At 38.8% G+C, this 27,438-nt stretch overlaps 1 protein-coding gene and 1 long non-coding RNA gene across 2 annotated transcripts; both read right to left on the reverse strand.

The window, feature by feature from the left end:
• Positions 1-3,324: 3,324 nt before the first annotated feature.
• On the reverse strand, positions 3,325-5,076 carry LOC119787145. Its single transcript, XR_005281295.1, has 2 exons — positions 4,467-5,076; positions 3,325-4,309 (listed from the first exon to the last, which is right to left on the reverse strand). It is a non-coding gene; the product is annotated as an uncharacterized LOC119787145 (long non-coding RNA).
• A 766-nt stretch (positions 5,077-5,842) lies between these two features.
• Positions 5,843-19,964, reverse strand: LOC119787134 (DNA ligase 1-like). The gene is made up of 10 exons (XM_038290778.1): positions 19,770-19,964; positions 15,612-15,839; positions 14,674-14,880; positions 14,513-14,603; positions 12,011-12,048; positions 11,791-11,902; positions 6,906-7,475; positions 6,676-6,817; positions 6,329-6,570; positions 5,843-6,221 (listed from the first exon to the last, which is right to left on the reverse strand). Exons 1-10 carry the CDS (start codon positions 19,935-19,937, stop codon positions 5,989-5,991), a joined length of 2,031 nt encoding a protein of 676 aa, XP_038146706.1. The 5' UTR covers positions 19,938-19,964; the 3' UTR covers positions 5,843-5,988.
• Positions 19,965-27,438: the final 7,474 nt, after the last annotated feature.

A 27,438-nucleotide genomic window follows, 5' to 3' on the forward strand; every position in this document is an offset into this window, starting at 1 on the left:
GGACTTTATGGAAAGCACATCGGTCATGTTTAAACAGCTATTTCATTTGAATATCAAAACACTTGTGCTTGTTGTTTTCCGGGGCCAGCAGTCTTAGAGACTCCACAACTTCCATTTCCCCAGACATCTCCAGCTCTCCTGCAGGACACCCGAGGCGCTCCAGGGCCAGCTGAGAGACATAGTTCCTCCGGTGTGTTCAGGGCCTCCCAAGGAAGGCATTCAGGAGGGATTGGGAACAGATCTCCTAGTTATCCTGGCTGATTCCTCTCGATGAGGAGAAGCGGCTCTACTTCAAGCCACTCCCTGAGATCTTTTCCTTTCAGTCATAATCCACATTTAATAACCATAGATGAGGGTAGGAACCTATAGTGACTACTCTCCCTCTCCATTCTTCACTCACTCATCAGGACCCATATTTAGAGTCCTCCTCTTGAAGCAGGAACTCTCCTCCAACCTGAAGGTAATGAGCCACCAGTGTGCATGTCGCTCCATCTTATCTCAGAGCGGACTTGTGTCATTTTATACAAACCAAGTAGGGACTTCCTTTCTGTAAGGCAAATTAACAAATTAAAACCATTCCTATAAAAGTAGATTGAAGCATCAGGTATAAAAAATGTCACACATATAAAAAGTAGACATTTGTTGATACGTCTCACGTTGAATCATTTATCAGTTATAATGGGTAGCCTCAGAAATAAAAATAAAAAATGTTTCTGTAATGCAAATTGTCAAACAAAATGCATTCCTTTAAATAAAAATGGAGGACAAAGGTTAATTTTAAATTTGGTGGAAATGTTTGGAAACTTAAGAAAATTCATTAATGAAAATACAGAAGAAAACAATTTACTTCTGACTTTTTTACATAATATTTTATTCTTACTTCTTTTTCCAAATACTGCCTTTGAATTCCTCTTTAAATTAAAGTTTTATATTTTGCTACAAAAAAAGACCAAAATTAGTTTCCAGATCCTGGTGTTTTAGCCTGTTTTCTAGCCACTCCATAGTCTGAAAGGTTTGTTTAGGCCCCTTTGTAATGTGAAGTACAGTGTGTAAAAAGCGTTGTGTGTGAATGGGCCGTTAAAATTCCTGGTCCAACCTGCTGTTGAGTATCTGCTCGACACACACACTCATGTCCCCTCTTGGCAAAAGTTTAAAATTTTTTCCAGATGGTTTTTAACATGTTATTAACATGATTTAGGACATGAACAAGAGAGGACCTTAAAGGAATAGTACACCCAAAACATGATTAGCCTTCATTTTCTACTCACCCCCATGCTGAACAACACTCTGGAGTACTTTTTTGATATCTCAAATGCATCTGGAGATCTGGGAGGCTTCTTGCTGTCTGCTGACATTCAAATAATGGAGGTCTATTGTGCCCGAGGCAGAAAGGTCCATAAAAGTCCACAAAAAAACGTGTCAATATTCCTCCATACTGCTCGTCCAATGTATTCCAAGTGTCCTGAGGGGGTAGCGTCCATAATTTACTCGAAACGAAGTCATGTAGAATGTTTTTAGAGCATAAACAGTAGTGTATAGGATTTCCTGAAAGCTCGCACATGCGCATTCACGACGCTACGGAAGCCGGCAGACCAAACCAGATGAAAGTGCGCATTCAGCGTCTGCTCTTCCAATAATGCAAGCGTAGAAGAAGAAATGTGCTGTTTACCTGTGCAAAGAAAGAAACAACGAAAGAAAAATGTCTGAGGACTTCAGTGTTGAGGAAGAGCATGAGTTCTTTGCCGAGCTGAATGCGCTGGTTTGGTGTGCCGGCTTCCGTAGCGTCGTGAACGCGCATGTGCGCGCTTTCAGGAAATCCTATACACTACTGTTTATGCTCTAAAAACATTCTAAATGACTTCGTTTCGAGTAAATTCTGGATGCTACCCACTCAGGACACTTGGAATACATTGGACGAGCAGTATGGAGGAATATTGACACGTTTTTTGTGGACTTTTATGGACCTTTCTGCCTCGGGCGCCATAGACCTCCATTATTTGAATGTCAGCAGACAGCAAGAAGCCTCCCAGATCTCCAGATGCATTTGAGATATCAAAAAAGTACTCCAGAGTGTTGTTCAGCATGGGGGTGAGTAGAAAATGAAGGCTAATCATGTTTTTGGTGTACTATTCCTTTAAATTGTCCCATCTTATCCTGACGGTCCCCTGTTGGTGGGTGTGTAACGACATGACTGCCCCCTGCTGGATAGGTGGGTGAGAGGACACACATACATACACATTCCCCCACACACACAGCCCTGTTTATGCCGCTTTGCTGAACTAACTTCTGCTGCTGTTGTTAATGCATTTTAACCATTTATCAATTAAGCTGAATGTATTTATGTTGTTTTAATTGCACTGCTATCATACCTGCTGCTATTCCAAACGCACATTATTTAATGTATTAACATCTGGCCTATCTTGGACAAACTCAGCAGCCAGATAAACAGACTTTTAAGGTTTTATTCTTTTTCTTTCAAACTAGTCAGTCTACCTCGTGTTTATTTTCTAATAGCGTGTAGTGTTTGGTATAGATGTTAGATTTCTGTAATCCTGAATTATTAGAATAAAGACGTCATTGTTTAACTCTCAGTTGTTTGTGATCCATATATACGAATGGTTTATCACTCAGGCCAGATCAACCCTCTTTTGGTAATAGTTTGAATAAACAGAGATTAATAGTTCTTTGATTGATAATAGCTCTGCTGATAACCTAGCCTGGGTCACTAAATTGGTGGGATACTGGATTTTAACAGCTGATCCAGGAACCATCCAGAGGTGAAAGGCATAAACCCTGGTAAGTAAGCAAATTAAATTGATTTCACCTCCGATTTTGAATAAGTTAAATAATTAACTACAACTCCAGTTCTAGATAATCAATCATTAATTATCTACAGGATATTATTTTGCACACTATGATCTCCACACATATTTTTCTTTCATTCCTAATCAAAGAATTAGCAGCATGCAAATGAATGTCACCAACACACCTATTGGTAATTCATTTACCCCCAGATATTGTACCAAAACCAGACTATTAACGTTTGGAAACAAACAAAGAGGCAGTTTTAAGGAAAAAACTATTTTAATAGGTGAAAAAGCCAAAGAAATAATTACAGGAGAGTCAGACTTTCAGGAAAATAATCGTTGGTCATAATGATTCCCTTTAATCTCATGCCATGAGAATCTGCTGCAGTAGTCAAGTGCAAAAAAGAAATTGGCATCGATCAGAAACATTAAACAGAAAATCAGCTGATTGTGATTAATGCCAACATTCAACTACCCTTAGAAGAGGAATACATTTTGCTATGTTGTCACATTTTACAGAATGTGAGGACTTTATTTGCATAGATCAATAAATGATTCAACCAGTTTCCTATGCAGAAAAATAAAAAAACTTAAAATTTGTGATGTAAAGAAAAACATCTGCTCAGAAAACACTGATTTTTTTTTTTTTTTTTTAGGTAACATGTTGCACAGCTCATGCAAATAAACATCAGTAATACTTTATTGCTGACCAAATGTTACACGTGACGTTATGTTAATTTTTATTTCCCAGATAGATTTCAAATATAAGGCAAAACTGATTAAGTTCTAAAGCAACTGTTTTTATTTTCAGGCTTCGTCTTAGACCTGATACTTGGAGGAATATTAATGATGCCAAACACCTTATCAAAGAGGCTCAATTATAAACGTAGCATATCTAATAGCATTAAAGTGGGGGGACCTCAAACTTGTCCCTGACAGTAACGGGAACTTTAGAAGTGCATTCATCTATATAACTAAAAACAAATTCACAGCTTTTTATGAAATATAATCAGTTTTAACATTATAATTCAAAACCTGAATAGTTTCCCTCTTAAAGCTGAATTCCATGGGAATGTCTTCTTCTCTAACATTTTAGCTCCTCTGAACAAGTGAAAGATGAATAACTAGAAATGATCTCCTAACTTGCTAAAAGTAGGTCAATAAACCCAAAGTGCTTTTCTTTTTTTTTAAAAGCTCAACATAGCGTATTGAATCTTTTCAGGCATCAGAATATCTACAGGTTGCATCAGCAGCTCTTCGTTTGCATCACAGTGTGAGATTATGCAATCTAATCTAAATCTAAAGAATCACCAGAGATAATAAACTAATAAATCTAACAGTGAAAACAGTCTTTAGGGTCTAGAACATTGAACCCATCACCAGTCTCTTCAGCTCCTGAAGCTTTAAACAGTAGCTCCAGACATCCTCTCATCTCAGAGTAATTGAGGAGGATGAAAGGCACCAATTGGGTCCAACGATGCAAACTTTGGCGTGCAAAAATCCTGGAGCAAAGAGAGAAGAGTGTTGGAAATGTTCTTTTCATCTTCACCTTTCTCACAGTGACATTTTGGTCTGGAACTAGTTATTAATTATTCAAGTAGATTTGCAAAGAGATGCACAACACCTAGAGAAGGAATACATGGACATGGTTCAACCTACCTGGACTAGCTAGTTTAACTTCTTTTTGGTTTTCCCTTTCTGAAAACGTGAGAGACAAATTCATTAAATAGTATCACCGTGGATGAACCAAAAGTTGTTAACTCTTAAAGCCTGGAGCTGGACAGCCCTGTGTTCATGTTCAACAGGCAGGTGTCTGTAGGTTTCTTAGCAGAGTGGTGGAGCAGAGGGGAAGAAATATGTTGGAGCGCACAGCAGTTTTCAATTCAAAGGTTGGAGCGAGGATTTTGCTCCGCTCCAGTTCGCTCCGACTTTATTTAAATTCATGTTTGACTTAAAACCTAGGCCTAAGCTGTAATCTGTGCCTATAATCTGTTATAGTCTATGTTTCAACTTCACCACGGAATCACAGAGATGAGGATTGCATATTGTGTGATAAAAAGTGAGATAAAATATCATAAAAACATACACTGACTATACTTAAGTATATGATATAAAGTGATCGTTGTGTTAAGAGCCTGCTTTGAAAATGGATCACATTCATGTGTTATACTGTAGGGATGGAACGGTTTATGAAAACCGTCAGAATCGTTCGCTTCGACTGTCTCGGTTCGGTTCGCGTGTGTTGCGTTCGGTTCATGTGCTGCTCCTTTTTCTCATAGGCGAAGCGTTTACACTCCAGAGCAGAAGGTGGCGGTACTGCGACCAAAGCCAACCACCAGTAGTAAACAAGAAGAAGAAGAAGTGAAGCAGCGTAGCCGGGTGTAGCAGAAAATAATCAGTTGATGTAGAGAATTGTGTGGGTATGGCGAGTTGGAAAGAACAGGAGTTGGAAGACGCGCCAGCAGCACTTTATAGGTCTGCTGTATGGGACCACTTTGCATTTAGAGTGACCTACGATGACGGCGGAAAGAAAGTTGTGTGCAAGCATTGTGCAACATGGTTTGTTTATGCTAATAGCAACATGACCAACATGTCATGCTAACCCCGAAATCCCACATACTCCATCAGCGCTCCGTCCGGCTGCGCTCCAGACCGCCTGCACAAAGCAAAGCCTAGAGCCTCCACTGTGGCTCCCGTCCGCTCTGAGATCATAGAGGGCATGCGCGAGATGATTAAATCAAATCAGCAAAACATGCGTAAATGATCCAGGGTTTCCACAAATCATTAAAAATAATTACAATTCATTAATTTTTTTTTTCATTAATTTCATAAGAAAAATAATCATTAATTTGTATAATTTTTATTAAAAAAAAATTCTCGGTGTAACAATAAACATATACCGAACCGAAAACCGTGAACACGAAACCGTGAACCGAACCGTGGATTTTGTAAACCGTTCCACCCCTAAGGTGTTATACACTATTATCTCATAATTAATGGAAGCGAAGTAGACCTTTTTAATGTAGTCTAGTAAAATTAATGAACAATTAAATAAGAAACGCGGGGCAACATGAATGGAGCGAGGTGTTACGTTCACAGGTGGGAAACAGTGCGATAATTTAACAGCCACTTAAATAAGACAATACTCATGTATCGGTCACATAATCAAACGCCGTGTGTCTCAGGGCCCTGGCATCATTACATGAAGAAAAACTGTCAGAAATGCTGTAGGAGCAGGAAAATTAGGGTGAGCGCGGAGCGTCCTGGCACAACTTTCAGCGGTAGAGCGAATGTTCGGAAACTGCGTGGCGCTCCGCTCACATTCGCCGTTTCTTACCTTAGGAACAGCAGAAGCTGCATCTGCATGTGCAGCAGGTTCTGTATCCTCCAGTTTTTTCTTCTTCCTGTCCTTCTCTGTGTATGAGGATAGAAGAGGGATAACAGTCAAGCTTTTAAATGAACCTGTGAACAGAAACTCATGGAAATGAGTAAAGAACAGTTATTTATGGAGGGCGTCTCACTCTTTTTCTTTGCAGGTGGAGGTTCTGTCACATCAGCAGGAGGTGAGAGCTCTTCTTTCTTTATTTTCTTCTTTTTCTTTGAAACTGTAGTTTCTTCTTCAACAGGAGCATCCTGGATGCTTATTACTGATCCCTTTTTCTTCTTCCTGGGAGGCTGGTTTTCCTTTGATGAACTCTCTTCTTGCTCTTTGTTTATTCCCATCCTTGTTTGAGATAACTTGTCAGTTTCTTCCTGCTTCTGTCTGGAAAAAAGGTAAAGCAAAAATTATTTTCCTCCCAACTTTGAAAATTCATTAATGCTATTCTTTCTTCTTTCGTATTCTTAGAGTCTAAGAAAAGAAACTAACTTTTTTCTTCCCATCCAGAGGCCGGTACTCTGTGCCTTCATCATCATCCCCCTCTGCTCATGTTTTAACCTCCTCTTCTGGCTAAGCATCTTTCTGAGACGTTTCTTCTTCTTTGCAGAGATCAGCAGAGGCAAGTTGCTGCCTGAAAAAGATGTTTAAAGAGCTGCACAAATTAAATGCATCTGCCCCAAGAAATAAGTCTCTTTAAAAACATGTTTTTTTTTCCTCACCAGCCATAGCGTTGGTCTCAATCTCGCCCTCTGCTGGTTCTTCTTGAAACTGCAGCTCCTCCCTTTTTCTCTTCTTTCTTTTCTGTGTTTTCTCTGCCAAATTCACAGAATTCTCCTGATCTATTCCTCTCTCCTCAGTCTGATCCTCCATCATATCTTCAAGCTTCTTCTTCTTCTTCTTTTTCCGTTTGTTTTCTGATGAGAAGCCACCATCTGCTGCCTCCTCCATATATTCTGTCTTCTTTTCTTTCTTCCTTGGTGTAGCTACTGGAGACTCTTCTGACACCTCTTTCTTCTCATCCTCTTCTCCATTTAAATTCCTCTCCCTCTTCTTGTTCTTCCTTTTCTTCTTTTTTGACCTGCTTGTCAGAGGAGTATCATCGAGTGGGTCTATAACGATGACATCAGCACTCGCTGCATCTTCGATGTCAACCAGCGGAGTCTCGGCAGAACTCTTTTTGGACTTCTTTTTTTTCTTCCTGGGAGTGATGGAGTCTCCAAAGAGCTCTGCAGCCTCCTGCTTGGCTGCTTCCTGGTCATCAGTCAGGATAATGTGGCCAACTTCTGCATCTTTGTGCAAATAAAAAAACAAAAACAGTCACACACTGAGCTTGTGTTATGAATGATGTGTCAGTGTATTATCAGTTATGTGAAGCAGTAACAATAAACGCATGCTGATGTTTCAGATACTAAAGATCAAGCAAGAAAACTAAACAAAAACTTTCTTGTACTATTGGTGAATTCATGACAGTGCAGCCCAATAACTGAACTAGCTTTTTTAATCTTTTATATCCTAAACAATTGTTTTTTTTTTTATCCTTGTTACCGCATTAATGCTTCACTGGTAGAAGTGAGGGGCTAATCATCTAAAACTGAAAAACAGCTAAACTAAAAAAATTAAAAAAAAGCTTGGATAATCTACGGAAATCAAAGATGACAAGAAAGTCTGGCTACTTGGTAATTTTACTATTAAATAAATGAACACTCTGCCAGTTAAGCTCAGGTTATAAATAAAGAATATTAAAAATATAACTCAATTTACTGTGTTTAAATTATCTGAATGAGATTAAATATAAAAGGATCTTTACCTATAAAAAAGTCTTTTGTCTTTAAAGTATAACCAAACTGGATTCAATGGAAGCTTAAAGTGAGTTTGAAATGCTTTTCCATTAAATAGAAAATGGAAGCAATTATATTGATAATGAAAAATTGGGCAATTTTTCATTCCATGGTGATAACAGAAGTGAAGTCCAGCAAATTTAACATTAACATGAATAAATGTGGTTATTGTTCTGGAGTGAAGAGGATAGGCCAGGGGTAACCAATTAAAAATCAGTGGCGTCTGAAAAAAGAAAAACAACCAGTAAAGGTCCGGAGACATTTTTAATTATACACTGTTAATTTAAACAGAATTTAACGTTGAAAGCAAATTTTATTTTTATGTATCCATTTTATACATTGACTTAAAAAAAATGAATTGAAGTAGAGAACAACAATCGTTCAGTTTGATTCACATATTTTATAAAACACCTGAACTGTCTGTTTTATTTTTTCTGTCTTAATGAGAGCAGAGGGCTTTATGCTGCCCTGCCAGGCTTTAACCCTGGGTTTGAATGGAAAGCAATTCCAAATTCTGTTCATGGTGGAGAATCCTGCTTCACAGCAGCAGGTTGAGCCAAACATACTCAAAATGTGCAGGGTCATCTTTGAGCACGCCATTTCACTTTTCTGTCACCAGTTCACCACAGTTCACCACAACGCCTCACTGGGGGCGAGGAGGCGACACAGGACAGGGGGATAGGGGAAGGAGCAGCAACACTTGTATTTTTTTATTTTTTCTGTTAAATGTCAACTCCATATTTATTTGCATTTGTATTTTGCTTAATTTTAATTTAATTTAATACTTTTTTGTTGCTTAATTTTAACTTAATACTTTTTTGCCCTGTAAGCGGCTGATAACCTTAATTTCTGGAGGGATTCTTCCCAAAGGATCAATAAAGTATTGTCTAAGACTAAGTCTCAGTTCTTCCAGCAGTCCACACTTTCTCTGCTCTCTTTTTCTCATCATCTTCTCCTTCTTTCCCATCGCCCGGCTTGCCACAGGTTTGCCTGCTGTGTCTAAAAGTAGCAGCAGCAGCAACCCAGACTGACAGCAGCTCATTGGCTAATTTGGATCATGTGCAGCCTGGTGCCGGACGCTCTGGAGGGCTTTACCACATTAACAGGAGAAGCAGCACAAGTGAAGTGAACTGTCGTTGGAGAAAATGTGGTAATTTATAAATGTTTTAAATCAGGCTGTGTCCAGATTAGCCAGCAGGTGGGTACGGCCGTCCGCTAATCCGTGACCTCTGGGATAGGCGTTTGAGAACTATCCTGATATTTTACAGAGGAAGGAGTAGAAAGCAGGTAAGAATAGGTCCTGGTCACAAACCTTAGATATACTTATTGTTAATAATGAAAGACCTAAATAAGTACGATCAAACTAATCTCTGTTCCAAAGGCCAACCATTTTCATTTATTCCTGGAAAACGATAAAAACTGCCCCAAAAACCAGTTCATCAGTATTCTACAGATGTTTTTAACTGATGTAATATTTAATATGATATAAGCTCAGCATGTAGACATTTATATGCTTAATGAAGACTTGCCTTAAAAATAAAAACTATTCTTTGACACATTTCATGTGTTTTGTTATTGAATATAATAAAACACATAAGTATAAAACCAAAGATGTCTACAGATTCTAAAGCTGAAATTCATTACCAGTCAGGCGGTGTGTTCGTGTCATAAAATCATCCATTGTTTCTGCTGCTCCCCCATACCGCTCAGTGATTTATTTTACTGCCGTGTGAAGCAACTCACCTTTTGAAAGCGGCTCCAAGTCGCACTGAGCTGCACTCTAAACTTTGCTCTGCTATCTGATGACAGCTCATGTTCTTCTGACTCTTCTTCGTCTCTCTCTGATACTAACTCAATTATATCTGTGGAAATATGGGATTCTTCTCTGTGTTTTCAGCTGCTGTAGAAGCAGTCAATTAAAGTGCGGAGGCTCTCTTTTCACATCATTTCTTTGTTTGTTTTTTAGAACAGAACAGAATAGAAAATCCCTTTATTGTCCCACAAGGTGGTAGAAAGTGTATAACAATAATAGATAGGAAAATAAAACAAATAGAGCAGAGGTGAGGGTTTAGCGGACGGCGGTCCGGATCCGAACCCACATTAATTTAAAACATTTATAAATTACCGCATGTTGTCTGACTGCAGTGTCTAACTTCACTTGAGCTGTTTCTCCTGTTAATATGGTAAAGCCCTCCGTAGCGTCCGGCACCAGGCTACATGTGATACAAATCAGCCAATGAGCTGCTGTCAGTCTGGGTTGCTGCTGCTGCTACTTTTAGACACAGCAGGCAAACCTGTGGCAAGCCGGGCGATGGGAAAGAAGGAGAAGATGATGAGAAAAAGAGAGCAGAGAAAGTGTGGACTGCTGGAAGAACTGTGGTGAACTGGTGAAAGAAAAGTGAAATGGTGCTCAAAGATGACCCTAAACATTTAGAGGATGTTTGTCTCAACCTGCTGCTGTGAAGCAGGATTCTCCACCAAAATAAATATTGATCCAGGCTCATAATGAGCTTCGTCTCCATTCAAACCCAGGTTTAAAGCCTTGCAGGGCAGCCTAAAGTCCACTGCTCTCATTAAGAAAGAAAAAAAGAAAGTTTAGGTATTTTATAAAGTATGTGAATCAGGAAAATGTCTATATACCAAACTGAACGATTGTTGTTCTCTACTTCAAAAAACACTAGATTTTAAAATTGAAAAATATTTTTTTTTTTTTTTTTTATTCAATGTATAACACGGATGCATAAAAACCTTATTTTATTTCAGTGTTGAATTCTGTGTAAGTAAGTTAAAGTAACAGATTATAATTAAAAATATCTGTGGACCTTTACTGGTTGATGATTTTCTTTATTCGGACCCCGCTGATTTTTAATTGGTTACCCCTGAAATTTAGTATTTTACTTTAGAGTGCTTTTACAATATGATACACTGTACCTGGATAATGAAAAAAAAAAACAATAACAGCTGTGCACATATTTACAGTAAATGATATGTGGAAAAATAACAGCAACACCAGAGATGTGCAAAAAAAAAAAAAAAAAACAGCAGCATGTTATTTAAGTGACTAAGAAAGAAACTGCAAAAATCAGCTCTAATGTAACGACTTATTGAGGTTGTTGGGAACAGTGGTGGTTCTAGAGTCTTACAGCTGCATGGAGAAAGGATCTGTGATAACGTTTCGTGGTGCATTTAGGGTGCAGCAGTCTGTCACTGACAGAGATTTTAATCTAGTTAGGATCCTTTTATTTCCTACCGTCTGCACAGAGTACAGCGGGCATCCATTCACAGAGCTGGCCTTCCTTTATTTAATGGTTATTTATCCTCCAGGTGCACAGTTTTTATATTGTTAAAACACTTTACAGTACAGTATTTTATTGTTTATTTCGTAACTCCTCACTATTATGTTACTCTTATACATTTTTTCTAAGGTCCATATTTGTGTGGCCATTTTTTCTATAATCTTTTAGCTGCTGTAAACACAAGAATTTCCCCATTGTGGGACAATAAAGGGATTTTCTATTCTATTCTATTCCTGATCAGCTTATGCAGATGCTTTCTCTCAGCTACAGATAATCCACTGCTCCAACAGCGCCATAGAAGATGGCTGATGCCACAATTGAGTCATAGAACCATATTTGTCTACAAAGACTCGTTTCAGCTGGGACAGTATGTTATCACTGCTATTTTCCCATACCTCTATTATAATAAGAAAATGAATGCATAAGACGTTTAAGGTTCTGAAAGAAACATAATATTTGAGATCAGTCACCTTTTTCTGGGTGATCAGCAGCATCACCTTGGTCCTTTATAGACACTAAGGTCGTTGACTCGTCTTCTGGCTTCATGTCAGACCGAGAGTCCTCTTCCTCCACCTCCACCCACTGATGACACAGAAAGGTCAACATGCAGCATCAGTCTGAATTATTTAATCGATTTCACTGAAAATTCTGTCAAATAAATGTTCTCCAAAAGGCACAGCTTTAAATTACCTCAGATCTCTTTTCTTGTGATTTTTCAAAGTCTGCATCTGAAAAAAGATTAAAATATTTAAACTTCTGATTGAAAAGGACCAATGTGAACCGTCTGCTGCTGCAGCACAGCAGAGAGGGGTTTACAGGACTTCAGAGAACTGCTCAGCCATAAAGCAGAAGTTTATTTGAGAAATCCCTACATAACTCATATGTATTCAGTCCATTTGTATCTGGTAGCCACTAATAACCCAGTAAAGCCATTTCCTTTCAAAATTCCTCTGAGTAAAGAGTCAAACTTGTATGTTATGTAGTCTAAGTATAAATCCAAGTGGCACCAGGAAGACAGCAGATGCCATTAAACAGGAGGTCCATGGTTAGACATCTAAACCTCAGGTTGGAAAATCTGTCAACAAGAATTATTTGCTGTGCTCCCTGTTGGGGTGAAGAACCCAGATATCCTGAATGGTCTAGTCAAAGTCCAGTCCTAAATCCCACAGAAAATAGAGACAGCAAAACATTTCTGACTGTAAACATAGATAAACGCAGCTCTTCCAGAGATTTACTAACAAATCCTTTTCAAAGCCATGCATTTTTTCCCTACTATTTCATTAATATGCACTGCATTAACTAAAGCACAATGGCTACTTTAAAATTCAGATTTGAAACTAAGTGAAAATGTTCAAAGATATAAATACACTCGGCTTTCCAGCTGTTCAACAATTCAACCAACAACAGCTGCTTCATCTCCACACAACAACATTAAGGATACATCTTCAGGTATATTCAACACAACTCACAATGGTGCCACAAGGTAATGCAGGGATAACACCTGGTCCCCATAAAGAAACAGAATAATGAGCTTTTTTGGCAGATTCAGCAGTCTGGGATTATTTAAACAACTAGCACTTAAGTATGAAGCCCTCTTTAAGAAGTTAAACAATCCTCTTAAACGGCTCTAAACCTGCAAGAACTTCTGCCTCAAGGTTTGCTGATAAAAACAAATACCAAGAGGTAAAACAACAGGCCCCGCTTTATGTCTCTGTCTGTTTTTTGTTCTCGTTTTCCTCCCATAAAAATCAAACATCTGTATTTTACCAGCTGCAGACAGAATGAAGCCAAAGACAGAAAAAAATGTAAAATGTTCCTTCAGTGTCTGCAGTAAACTGCTGTCTAACTGCTTAAGAGGTCAGTCTGACAGAATAAACCTGCAAACATGGAATCTGTTGGAAACACTGACTGTTAATGTTACATTATCTTCATTGAGCTTGTTTTAAGTTTAAACAAAACGTACGTTTTCCCCAGTTTCTTTCCACAAATGGAGGCCAGTGTTTCAGTTTAATTAGCCTACATATCCAAGTAGTAATTCCTTATAAAAACACTCATAAACTTGACCTTTTAATCAAACTTCTACTAACATAAAATTGTGTTTTATTTAGAACTAAAAGACAGCAGAGGCTAAAAGTTGTGGTCTCTACTTCTGCACAGCCAAATAAACTCCAGTAAATCCAAATACCTTCAAAATTCCTCTAATTAGTAAACCACATGTGTGAATGTATCCCAGAATGGCCTAGTCGAAGTCCAGGACTAATGGAAAGATTTAGAAATATGTTGTCAAAACTTTTAAACAAAACTATTTAAAATAAATTCAAAAGAATAGTAAATGTAGATGGATGTAGATGTGTAAACCCTGAATAATGACGGCTCATAATAAATGTTTTGAACCTTCAGAGGGTTTAAAAAGTCCTGCAGAGACTGAAATATGGAGTGATTTTTCCGCCATCCATCCAGATTTCTCCATATAGGCTATCATTTGATCGTTCACGCTCTCCGTAGTTCCCCTGTGGCGCGAGCACAGGGCGGCTGTTACGAGCCTTTAGCAAGCATGCGCGGTTCCTGTCGCTTGCGTGGTGAATCATGCCGCCTGCGCTATGCGGAGATGCAGGGGAAAACGTATCTGATGGGGAAACGCAGCTCGACGTGGCGCCTCCTGCTGTCGGTTAGTCAGAATGACAATTCTCCACGAATCACGTGACTTCTGGCAGAAACTTACCGCGGATTGTGAAGAATTGTCTCATACGCGTCTCTTTTGTACTCGGGGACAATTTACAAATTATATTTTCAGTGCAATGTTAGAGTCCGGTTTGTAAAACTAATTTTTGTGTGTGGGCAACATTTAAGGACAGTTGGGAGAAAAAGTTTTGTGTGTGTGATATTAGAGGAGAGTTTGTAACACAAGTTTTATTTGTGAACAATAAGATTTATTTGAGTGCAACATGTTTATTTGTGAGTGATAAAAGTTGTTTGTGTGAAACATACTTTATGCATTTGCAACATGCTTAATGTGTGTGCGCAACATGCATTTTTGTACACAACATTTTGGCAGAAAAATAAACTTCATACTGAAATGTCCCACTGAAGCTCTGGGACTCAAGACTGATTGGTATTGTGAAAACTTCCAGAAAATATGTCATGCTTGATCGAAATATGTGAACTCAAACAACTAAAATTGGTCGGTTTTACCTGCAGGGGGCGGGGCCTCCCTCTCTGCCATCTCATTGGAGCGTTCCTCAGCCGTCAGGTCAAAGGAGACAAACTCAGTGGAAGGGGATCCCTGCAGAAGGATTTAACATGTCAGTAGGCAGCTGCTGTAGCATCAGACCTATGAGTTGTTCCAGTCGTACCTCTGCAGCCGTGTCCTCCTCTTCCTTTTCCTCCTCTTCCTTCTCCTCCTCTTCCTTCTCCTCCTCTTCGTCCTCCTCTTCCTCCTGGAGCTTGGCTGCATTTGACTCCTGAGAGGAGCAAACTGTGGCTTCTTGAACAGCATTGATTTGTTCAGATGCAGACGGTTCCTTTAGGACCTTAGGGGAGTTAATGACAACCTGTGGTTCCTGGAAACAAAATAAAAACTAAATATTAATTTTAAAAAATGTAAAAAAAAAAAAAAAAAGCTTAAAGCTCTAAAATTATTTATCAACCAAAGTAAAAACTTTCTTTCCAATGAAAAAATAAAACCTACAGGGTTCTTACAATTTGTGTTTACCCTGTAAATATGAATTTGTTGTATATTTTATTTACATTAGTTGAACTTAAAACAGGAAACTGTAAAAATAGGTAGTGATTAAATGGTGAGAACATGCTGAAGGACTAAATATATTTGTTTCTGAATTGTCTGTGGAAGCTTTCCTAAACTCTATTATATGTTTTTTTTATTCTTTTATTCATTTTTATTGATAGATGAAAAGCGGGTCGGGAAGCTGTGAAATACTGAAGTCTGTGTTTGTGTGGGTTAAAACCAAGCAGGTCGGGTTTCATTGGTTTATGGATGTCATTTTTTAAATGCTCAGCGTGTTACAACCAAAATGCACCCAGTCTGAGGTAAATTATAGGCTCCTCCTAAAGGCTAAGCAGCACCTCCTCCTGTGTTATGGTCCACAGAATTGGTTGCAGATGTGTGGAGGGTTTAGCTGGGAGATCTGGAGGGTTTACTTTCTTAGAATGGGAGGTGCTGAGATGAATCTGTTTCAAAGCAGCAGCTCCCAACTGTCCCTTCACAGAATGCAAGAAACATATCCTGAGGGGTGAAATGTAGAGAATCTTATTTCCCTTTAAAAACACTAACCTGCTCCTCCTCATCACCACCATGTTGATCCTCCTCTTCCTCCTGCTCGCACACAGAGTCAGAAACCTCAACCTGATCAGAGATCTGTGGCCGAGTCTTAGACTGAGAGGAATCAACCGGGTCAGACGCGCCCTGAGTGGGTTCAGATGTTCCCTCAGCGTCTGAAGAGGTAGAGATGAAGCGTTTCTCCTCGTTAGACGCCTCAGCTGATGCTTCAGCTGGAACCGGCTGTGAAACGGGAACAATTTGGAACAAATGTGTTTAAACTGGACAAAATAAAGAAAGGAAGAAGTGAGTCCATCCATAGAGGACCGCAGCAGATGTGATGCAGAATATTTCCTACAGCTCCACAGCTGTGTGACAGTATTCTTATGAGTTTTAAGTCAGAGATTTGAAAAATAAATAAATAGAGGGATTTCATTGCATTTATTCTCAGTTTATAAGCTAAACTCTCAGTTTAGTTATGCAGCACAAATAGTTACCCAATGACTCCAGTCTTTAGGAGAACAGGGACCTAAGCTTTTCAGGTTCAGAATGAAGAACAAAAAAAATATGGTGAACAGAAGCTGCTTAACCCCAAACATCACCTAGGCCCAAACACAGGAAAGGAAATAAGCTACGACTAAACAGCACTGAGAGCGGGATGTAATCAGAGTCCGAATAAATTGCTTTTATGCAGATGAGTGTGAGAGGGGTGCTAGGGGACCATCTTCAAACAAAATCTAAAGTGACAAACATGTTTGTGTTGCAACTAATGCATCAATTTTACAAAGGTCTGTCCTTGCTCTAATACCAAAACAAGAGCAAACACACAGAACTCAGTAACATCCCTAACTGCATCTGTGAGGTCACAACCCAAAGAGTTTCTATCAGGACCGGACTGGTCATACATCTTTCTTTTTGTACACATGTTGAGACAGAAAGGGGAAATCTGTTTGCTCAAAGTTGATAGCATCACTTTGTTCAAAGAACTGTGTTCTGATGTATTAGGGGTTTGTTTCCCAGGGACTAAGGGATCCAAACCTTCAGCCTTGATGTTCCAATCTAGATACAAAGATTGCAGGTCTGCAGCTACTGGCAACTGAATCCATTAATTAAAAAAGGTAAGCAATATACTTCTAAGAAGTAAAACCTTCAGAAAAACGTTAATCTTTGTTTTGAACATTTTAAGTCGAGTATAAGCTGCCTTTTTCAACATCAAAAGCTGTAAAAGCCAGATGACACAGACCAAACGCTGTGGAAGAACTACAGTCTCCATTTCTCTCCACTGGACAAAATGAAAAATCGTTTTTTTGAGGATGAACTACGGTAGCCCAGAGGTGTCAGCTCAAAAAAAACAAAAAACAAAAGCCACCACACAAAAATAAGGTCCACTGCTCCGCAGGTGGAAATTTGGGGTCAGACATCATTGGTGATTAATTTTTTTGAAAGTGAAACATCCTTCTTTTCCAAAATCAACAACTTTGCTTTCTGTAGTGATCGACTGTTTCTCCGTAGCACAGCGGCGCTTTCATTGATAAACTCAATCAGCTGATTTTACTCACGGCCCGCTGGCTGCTTTCTGTGTTCGTCTGTGAGTGATTGGCTGGATCCCCCAATTTTTGCGCTTTTGTTCAAGTCATCAGTGAAGTTGTTCTACTCATTACGGGTACTCTGGTATCCTAATATGTTCGCATATAAAATCAAAGAAATGCCAGAGTTGTTTTTAGGAGGAGCTTTTCTAGTCACTCAAAAATAAAAAGCACTCAAGGAGAGTTTTCTGGTTTCAGAAGGTGTTTTCTTTACTAATAAAAATAACAGAAATAATCTCAAAGTTGACTTACAAAAAAATGTAGATGTTAATTGTTGGTAGAAAAACTGTTTCACTCCTTCACCAAACAATCAGATCAACCACAGCAGCTGACTCTGCTTGTTAATCACAGCAGGAGGCCGACTGACAAGGAGCAGGGTCAAATAAGATAAATAAATAACAATAGATTTACCATTCACATAACCTTACATCTGTTACAATAACTATTTAGCAATAAAGAAATGTATCAAATTCTTTAGAGGCTCTAAGAGCACGTCACGTTCAATTTGGTAATTTCACAATACGCAAAGACCGATTCATTCACACCCCCAGATATACATCCGCGCTAAAATATAATCCCAACTGTGGAAATAGATTGAAGGTGAAATGTTGCTACTGCTCGTATAAAACTGGTCTGTATTGCATGTGCTCCAGTTCTGCTTTTATCCACTAGGTTTCTACAAGTATACTACATAATTCAAATAAGAAACTCAACCCTTTTCTAAATACATGCATGCAAACTTTTCTTTGTTTTTTGTTTTTCACAGCTATTTCTCCATCATTGTGTAATCTTATTTTTTTATTCTCCAAGCCATGGTCGACTTTAATTCAGCCATCTGGAGGCAGCAGAAAAATCAACAACAATCTGCTTTTTATTGTCTTGCAGCCTGAATGTCTTGGTTCCGTTACAGATACATATAAACGGCAAGAGGAAATCTGGAAGAGATAAAACTTCTTTGTTTTGCACATAAAATCCTTGGTTTTTCGGAGCTTTCCACAAAACAATTCCCTCCCTGCCTGAAACACAGTAGTTTGGTATAAGAGTGAAGGGACCAATAAATGCCCCGACACAGCAGCTACTGTCCATCTACCTCCACATTATTACAGTGGCTGAACAACAGCTATGTGTCTGTTTTCACTGCAGCTTCCTGCTGCAACAATGTCCTCAACTTTCCATAAAATCCTGACTTCTTATTTCTGTCTCATTGCTGAATAGAAGCCATTTTGTTCAGATGATAATATAAGTCTATGAAGATTTGTCTTTTAGAAAAGCCTTCCAGCACAGCTTTGTGCTCTCTATCTTTATTTCGAACTCTCGAAATAAAGATAGAGAAATAAAAAAATCGAACTCTGTGTACGATTCTGATCTTAACATCACACAGCCATAACTTTAATAACAAATAAATAAACTGCCTGAGGCCATCCATCTGCTGATGCCTGTCACCCATTTTAAAATAAGCTTTAATGAATAAAAGTAAACTTAACTTTTGCTTTTCCAAAGTGTTTTATTTTATTTATTTTTTTTGACGTTTTCACAGTATCAAGACATATATAAACACAAACATATATGGGAAGCATGCCAATATTCACAAGACAAGGTTTTAAGTACAAAATCTGACCGTAAGGGTTTTATGTACTCAATCCATTTAGTCCAGATTTTGTAAAACATGTTCTTTTACATCCTGAGGGAAAAGACAACTTTTCAATTCAATTCAGTTTATTTATATAGCACCAAATCCACAACACATTTCATCTCAAGGCACTTTACAGTTCAACCAGATCATACAGTCAAATTGATACAAAGTTTTCTATCTAAGGAAAACCAGCTGATTGCATTGACTCATTGACTCAAATACAATCCCTCACACTAAGCATGCTTGTAGCGACAGTGGAGAGGAAAAACTCCCTTTTAACAGGAAGAAACCTCCAGCAGAACCAGGCTCAGTGTGAGCGGCCATCTGCAGAGGCTGACTGGGTTCAAGGAGACAGAAGCTGAGATACAAAAAGCAGCTGTAAAAGGCGGCCCCTTCCAGGAAACACACAGCCAGGCAGACGAGCTCCGAGCCATGCAGCTCCCATGCCAGAGGACGACATATTTTCCATGACATATATTGTGTATATTATATTGATCCAATCCTCAATAGTTGGGGATCCCACTCTTAGCCACTTTCTTCTACAGCAGCCATAAAAGGGGCCAGAACTAGTTCTACAGGGGCTTTGACCCCAGATGGCCTCTGTCTAGAACCGCCCCTGGGTCGACCTTTTCTCAATGGCAATTAAATAAACAATCGCTGGTGTTGGAAGAACTTATCAGAGGTTTGAGAGTTCAAGAGGTTGAAAGTCTTTTAAAGCATAATGCTTGTTGCTACTTTCGCCAGATATCAGCTGTAGAAGAATGTTTCCCAGCAGCTTTTTGAGGCTTTGTTTTCAATAGCAAGAGAATTAAATAAAGCCAGATTCAGGCGAAGGGAAAAGCTGGCTTTCATCAAAGAAAAGAAAGTGGCCAAGTTTTGAAAAGGTTTGTTCTTCTACCATGTTTATCTAATAGATACTTCAGGCTCACTTCAAGAAAATCGAGTCACGCTTACCTCTGCATCAGTGTTTGTTTTCTCCTTTGCTTCTTCCACTTCACCATCACAGGACTCTATTTCACCACAGTCTAATTTCCCAGTTGGGGTTTTATCAGCAGCATCCAGGTGCTTTTCAGAAACGCTCTCCGGTTCTGCATCAGCAGTGGATGATGCCACAACCTCCATCTTTGACTCTGTAACAATGAATGCATCTAAGCACTAAAATATAATTGGATTCCAGTAATTAAAGATAAACAGGCTCACCCATCAGAGGCTTGTCCAATGGAACGTCGTTCAGTTTGACATCTACAGCATCTTCCTTTTCTTGCTTGATCAGCTTCATCTTCAAGTTTTCAGAGTTATTTTCTGCTTCCTGTCTGGCTTGCTGAGCCAGAGAGCACAGCCTGCAGAGTAAATACGACATTTTTAATTAAGCCTAATAATAATAAATGCATCATGTTACAGTTAGGAATAGTTGCATTCGGACAATATATGACAGAAATTCAAATTTCATCTCAAGAATTTAAAAATGAACATACTCATTACAAAATAAAACTTTTTCTGCAGTGTTGCTCATATTTTTTTGACATTATATGGATATTTATATTGCTTCTCGTTTTCAAGCAAACATACTGTGTATTCACAGTTAACATTTCTCCAAAGGAAGACGGATGTCATGGTTCAGTCGTGCATCTGCTGATGGTTTAATCCTCATCAGGATGGCAGGGATTTAAAACCAGTCCCAGAATGCAGCGGGGGACGGATCGGATTTGGCAGCGACTCAGTCCAACACTGTGCTGCTTGCATCCCACCAGGTCACAGTATAACCCTGAGCATCGATCCACAGTCTAAACCGTCTCTACATTAACTATACTAAGCTGATATGTTTGAATGATGATCTGTTTAAATGAAGCTTCACTGGTGATAAATCTTGTTTATTTGACTTTAAATGGTGCATGTTTGTAGGGAAACTGCATCTGGAAATAGAGCATGTGGGTTGCATCCGTTAAAGCCTTGCCAAATCCTCTCTGCCATTACAGGGTGGGGCTCCACTCCCCCAGTGAGAGATATTAAGGGACGGTTGCTGCTGTCCATCTTCCTATTGGCACAAAGAGACATGAACACATCCCATCCACCCTTGCCTCCAATTTATCTTTAGCCTATAAGAGTTAAAATGGTTCAGCTCCTCACCGTTTACCACGGAAATGTCATGAAAGCTGTGCAAAACTAAAGTTTATTTTGTATACACTGTGTACAAAACAAAAATAAAAGTTGTCCAAGTCTTTACCTCTCAGATCCAGAGCCCCCAGAATATGAATTTAGTTTCTTTTAAAAAACATCTTTAAATAGCTCTACCAGTTGACCTGCCCCTTTATTGACTTAGTTCTATTTTTAGGATTTTATTAGTGTTTCGTTGCTCTGGCCAGAAATCAAACCGAGTCTCAGAAATGGTTCCTCATCATGTTTCTGACAGAGGTAATGCAATCCAGGAAAGAATGGAGAGCATGAGTGTAACCTGGCTTCAGAGACAAGCAGATTAGCAGATCATCTAAATAGCAGGGAAAGGATAACTGAGGCATATAAAGCGAAAACTGATGAGCACCAAGAATGGAGCCCTGTGGTGCCCCAAATGATAAAGGAAGACTGCAAAAGGTTCTGTTACCTCAGTGCTGTGCTGCATATAAGCTGGTAAAAAGGAATTGCTGAAATGTGGTGGTTGTAAACAGTTCTACCGTGCACTAATAAAGCACTAATCTTCACCAGCTTTGTGCTGGTGAAGATTCTCAGTATTCCAGGTCATAGTCATTCCACTGGAGTTTGTTTCCAACTTTTGAGACTTTTCGCTTCCCATCCAGGAAGCTTTTTCAATTCAAATTGTCAGAAATAGCGTTGAGTTTGAGGTTTTATTTATGTCAGTTATGTCAGAAGAAGCGTTTACTCAGCTTTCTTTCTGACATTTTGTATTGAAAGAGCTTCCTGGATGGGAAGCAAATCGTCCTAAAAGTTGGAAACAAACTCCAGTGGATTGTTTTTTTTACTCTTTTGCTAAAAGTTAAAAAACAATCCGCAAAATACTGCATGACTTTTTAATCAAACACAACCTATTATTTTTGTTAAATATCTGCCATAGGAAATCTATTGCCATCTTAAAAAAACTAAAGTTTAACTGGATTTTTAGCTTCGAAAATGAAGAAAAACATAAAAAGAACTCATAAAAATAAAGCATGGATTTTTCTTCTATAGGATATTTTTTTTATATAAAAAAAATGATAAAATTAAAACATATAATTTCCATGTTAATTAAAAGAAAAATAGCGGTACAATTATATTTCTGGTTATTCTGTTGTTAAACCAATTCAAATATTCTTTATAAAATCCACTGAAGTTTCTAAAGTTGCTATTTGTTATTACCATATTTTCACGACTATAAGGCGCACTTATACGTCTTTTTTTCCCCTCAAAATGTGCGGTGCGCCCTATGGTGCGGTGCGCCTTATGTGTGTTGTAACTGCGACTTTTGAGACCACCTCATTGAGGAGATGATGAAAGAGTGGCTGAATGTAAGGAGACCAGGTGTTTTTTTCCACTCATCACCATTGCTGTTAATATGTAACTCCATGCGTGCCCATCTCACAGCTGATGTGAAAAACATGGGGAAACAAATTAACGCTGTGCTCGCTGTTCAAGCGCTCAACATCGGTGTGAACCGGACCCAGCAGGTGCAGCAGAAGCAGCGAGTTTACATGCAAAGTCAATGGTTGACGCGCGTATAGGTGCAGCAAAAGGTCCTGCAGCGCGTTTTGAGCAGCAGGAGCGTTTAAGCATCTGCCAACGCGCTGCTGCTGCTCGAGATGGAAAAATTGAAGTTTTGCTGCTGGACGCGCCGCATCAACCAATCAGAGAAGCTGATCTGGGAGCTGACAGCGAGACAGACACAGCGCTCTGATGACATATGATATTAACGCAAATGGAAAAGGCTGGATGGATGAGGAGATGATGAAAGCGTGGCTGAGGCAGGTGTAGCCTATGTGAGGAGACCAGGTGGTTTTTTCCACGCATCACCATCGCTGCGTGCCCATCTCACAGCCGATGTGGAAAAAAAAGGTGAATCAAATGGATACTGTGCTCGCCGTTATCCCGGGGGTCTGACAAAGGAACTTCATCCGCTCGACATCGGTGTGAAGCGGCCGTTCAAAGTAAGGCTGCGAGCGGCGTGGGAGCGATGGATGACAGACGGAGACCACAGTTTCAGGATAAGTGGAAGGCAGCGCTGGGCAAGTTACGCCACCGTTTGCGGATGGATGTAGATGCTTGGACTAACGTGTCTGCTGGCTCTGTTGTTCAAGCTTTCGCAAAAGCCGGCATTATTTCTGAGGAGCCGCGCTGCACGGAAAGTGACTGACAGCGAAGAATGGGAAACTGTCATTAGTGCAGCTGTTTAATTCAGAAACAGAGGATGATGACTTTGATGGGTTTGATTAATACTTTGTAATAAATACATGAATAAAGTACAATCATACTCAGTTTCGCTCCCGCTCTATTTTTCTACCTGAAAACTTAATTCAACAGCAGCCTCTGGGCGGGTCTCCTCCTCTTCATCGCGGTGGCTGGCAGGTGTTTTTTCATCTAAATAATCTAAATCTTGCAGCTATATTTGCTGTGATCAGTGGGAATAAAGTAGTTTTAATATGTTTTTAAGTGAGAAAGTCCACCTGAAAACTTAATAATTGCAGTCAGTTCATCCAGATTATCTATTTCTGTCGGAGGCGCTCAGACCCCCACATACCAGCGGTGCACCGACAGTAGAAATCCTTTCATCAGCAGCCTCTAGGCTGGGCAGCCTCCGGGTTCACGTGGTGGATGGCAGGTGTTTTTCATCTAAATAATTTTAGCTGCAGGCACCAGGATACCGGCAATAAAAGCGAACATATTCCGTCGGCAGGTTTCAGGATTTTAAGTTAATTTATGAGTGATCACAGCGCTGTGTCATCTGCGATGTGTCTGTCTCACGGCCAGCTGCCAGGTTTGATTAATACTTTTTAATTAATACATGAATAAAGCACAGTCATACTCAGTTTTGCCCCCGCTGTATTTTTAAATACGCAGTAGAGGTATTTAAAGGTAGTAGAGGACATGTACCTGTATATAAAAAACGCGCCCTATAGTCCGGTGCGCCTTATGTGTGTGTTAAATACAGAAATGGGACACATAACTGAGACTGCGCCTTTTAGTACGGTGCGCCTTATGGTCGTGAAAATACGGTATACTATATTAGTTAGTTCTTTATATCATTTGTAGCCACTGAAGAGGGTCCAAAGAGCCTGTTGACCCCTGCAATTAACCCAACTAACAACCGCAAACTGTACAGCCTTTAGGAGGGATGGGAAATGTTTTTTAGCAATGCAACTCATATACTTGATTAAGAAAAAAAATAAATAAAATAATATATATCTCTTACATTGTGGGGCCTATTTTTCTTCTTGTGAGGATTGAAGCATGTGTGTGTGTGTACCTGTCTAGCCCTCAGAGTGAGGACCATTGTTCCAATTTCCCCACCAGATCGAGGACCAGTTATTGCAAAGTGTGACATTTTGCTGGTCCTCACATGCTATATTGCTAATTGTTAGGTTGAGGGCTAAGGTGTCAGTTGGTTAAGGGTTAGGGTGAGGTATGCATTGTTAATGGTTAGTTTTAGGGTTAGGGCATAGAAAGGGTTGAAAGTGACTGAAAATCAATAAAAGTCAATGGGAGTCAGCACATGGTCCTCACTACATATAGCAGAACGAGTACGGGTGTGTATGTGTGTGGGTGTGGTGACAATCTAACACCGCATGGCACGAAATAAACAGCAGCGGTCTGAAGTCTGAGCTAAAGGGATTCTTCATGGAGTCAAACGCACAACAATCCTAGACTAAAAATGCTTAAAAGACCCGAGATTAAAGTGAAAGTTCACCTTTCAGCAGAACAACAGCCCTAAACATACCAGACCTAAATCCCACTGAGAATATTAGTGCAAACCCAAAGAGTAACACCCCTAAAGACCTGCATCTGTTAATACAGCAGAAAGTTATTACTCAGGAGGTCTGAATAAAAATGCACAGCATCATTTCAGATTTCTAACAAATGTCAAAAAAATTTATTAAACAAGTATGCAGTACTCTGCTTTAAAAGATCCAATAACTTTCATGGAATGTTATGGAAGTATGACAAAATGTAAAGACAAATCTTGGTTTATTCATTTATTTATTTTTTTAATTTTAGTGTATTTTGTGTGTATTTAACTTACTTCCTCCATCCAATGAAGATGTCATGCAGGTTTTGACCATCCACTGGCATTTCCACCTGGACACAATAAACAGACCGGAACTAAGCCTCATTTTAAATGCATGTGCACGAAAAAAGCATGAACTTTTAATGGAGAATAATAACATCCAACAACAACAACAGGCAGCAGGGCGGGTATGTTTAAAGATTATTGACGCTGCTGTGATTCTGTCTGCTGCTTTTTTTCCCACAGTAATATCTGTAGTCAATCGGTTGGAGCCTGAAATATGGAACTAGTTGGTTGCCTGAGATCCAGTTTCCTCCAGGAAATCAATGCATATATTTAACGGTGAATGGGCAAAAAATACTTGCATCTGTTTAGAATTTAAGAAAATCAAAAGCCATCAATAAATGTGTATAAACAGACTATCCTACTATCCAAGATTTCATTAATTTAGGAAAAAGTTTATACTTGTTATGTTAAGTTCTACTGGATTCACTTTGTCTTTTTCCTTTTTCCTATTTTACATCCAAGTAGTATGCAGTTCTTATGTTTACACACACACATCAATTTTAAAACAGATGGTATCAGTATGTCTTTAAATATGTTTTTAGTTTGTTAGGACATGAGTTAAATCTATACTTGTCTTTTAAATGTTTTGCCTTGCAGATTATTCTAGATTTAAGGAAAATATTCATGCAGCATGGACATATGCAGAGATGTGGGAAATGAGTGTGAAGCTGCAGGCAATATTTGTGCCCATGCAGCTCCTGAAACATTCTGTTCTTTTATTGCAGGAGGCCTGAACCAGGAGATACCAGCTGGGACCCAAGGAGCAGCTTTCCTGCAAACCTCACTGAGGCAAAAAATTGAATAAATAAAATAAAAAGAGGCAGCAGTCACATTCATGTTTTATTAAACTTCTTATATAACATGTAAGACGCGCATGTCCGCTCTGAAATGAGCAATAATATTGTAGAGGGTGGTTGAACTGAGCTCAGAGGTCTGCTCAGCTGAGTTTAATTGAGGAGCAACTTCTCACCTGGATTAGATGTTCCTCCAGCAGCTGAGCAGCGTCCCTGTAGCCGCTGGCCTTCAGGTGTTGGTGGATTAAAACCAGCAGAGCGGCGTCTTCCATCGAGCCCATGATGAGCCGCAGACACAGAGAAATACGCAGATAGAAAATACAGCAGCAGAATGCATCCAGGATTTTAATAACGCTTCACTTCATGCTCGCTATCCAGCGAGAGCACGTGTGCGCGCACGAAGGGAGACATGGGAAATGGAGTTTTTATTTTTCACCTTTAGGGGCAGTGGTTTCCCCACATTTTCTGCCATGTGCAGCCCTGTGGGCATTTTAGGGTTACCCTCAGACAATATGGAAGCCCGTTTCTGCCACATGAAAGTAAAAAAAAAAAAAGCCAAATAGGCAGTCATAATTATGAGAATAAAAGTAATAATTTCATTTTGTATCTAATTGTATGTTATCATTATGACTTTGAAAGATGAAATTATTACTTTGTTTCTCATCATTATGATTTTGAAAGTGGAAATTATTACTTTTTATTTCATCATTATGACTTTGAAAGTGGAAATTATTACTTTTTATTTCATCATTATGACTTTGAAAGATGAAGTTATTACTTTTTATCCCATTATTATGACTTTGAAAGTTGAAATTATTACTTTGATCTCATAATTATTTCTCTGATAGTCGAAATTATTACTTTGTATCTAATAACATTAACTTTCTATTTGGTTTTTTACTTTCATGTGGCGGAAATGGGCTCCCATAGACAAAAGTATTGATGACTGAAAAAAAGGTGAAATGTACCATAACTGATTATAAAATATTTTATTTAATCTTTTTTAACTTGAGCATTTCATTCTTTGGCATTTTATTCTTTCCAGCTTAAAATAAATAAATATGTTGCCCAGAAGCTAATACAAAATCAAAATAAATACAAAATAAAATCAAACTAAACTCACAAAGTTTAACAGATCTTAGCCCTATTTTATTTTATGAGATGAGAAACAGAATATTTTCATGTATCCCTTACAATGCACTCACAGACCACTAAGAGAACAAGCACCCCCTGTTGGGAAAATGTACCTTTTGGTTATATATATATATATCATAAGTTAATTTATAACAACCAGAAATAACATTTTGTATGGATGCTCATTAACTCATAAAAATGGCTCATATCTCTCAGGCCATGTCTTAACTATCTCATAATTTTGAGATAGCTAAGTCCAAATGATGAGATCTCTTTATTTTTTACTTCACTATCTCATAAGAGATTTCTAAGGCATAATGATGAGATACTATCTGAGATATTATCTCATAATTGTGATTTAAGTATTTCATAATTCTGATGTAACATCTCATACTCATTTCATCTCATAGATATGAGACAT

Source organism: Cyprinodon tularosa, unplaced genomic scaffold (assembly GCF_016077235.1).
Source record: "Cyprinodon tularosa strain WSP-4 unplaced genomic scaffold, ASM1607723v1 ctg289, whole genome shotgun sequence".
NCBI classification, from domain to species: Eukaryota; Metazoa; Chordata; class Actinopteri; order Cyprinodontiformes; family Cyprinodontidae; genus Cyprinodon; species Cyprinodon tularosa.

Excerpts from the sequence above, each read along its gene's own strand:
- LOC119787134 (XM_038290778.1), bottom strand. The coding sequence starts at position 19,937 with ATGGAGGTTGTGGCATCATCCACTGCTGATGCAGAACCGGAGAGCGTT. Across the intron at positions 15,840-19,769 it reads AAACAAACACTGATGCAGAG|CCGGTTCCAGCTGAAGCATC; the intron begins GTAAGCGTGACT and ends CCCGTTTCACAG. Across the intron at positions 14,604-14,673 it reads AGGAGGACACGGCTGCAGAG|GGATCCCCTTCCACTGAGTT; the intron begins GTACGACTGGAA and ends ATCCTTCTGCAG.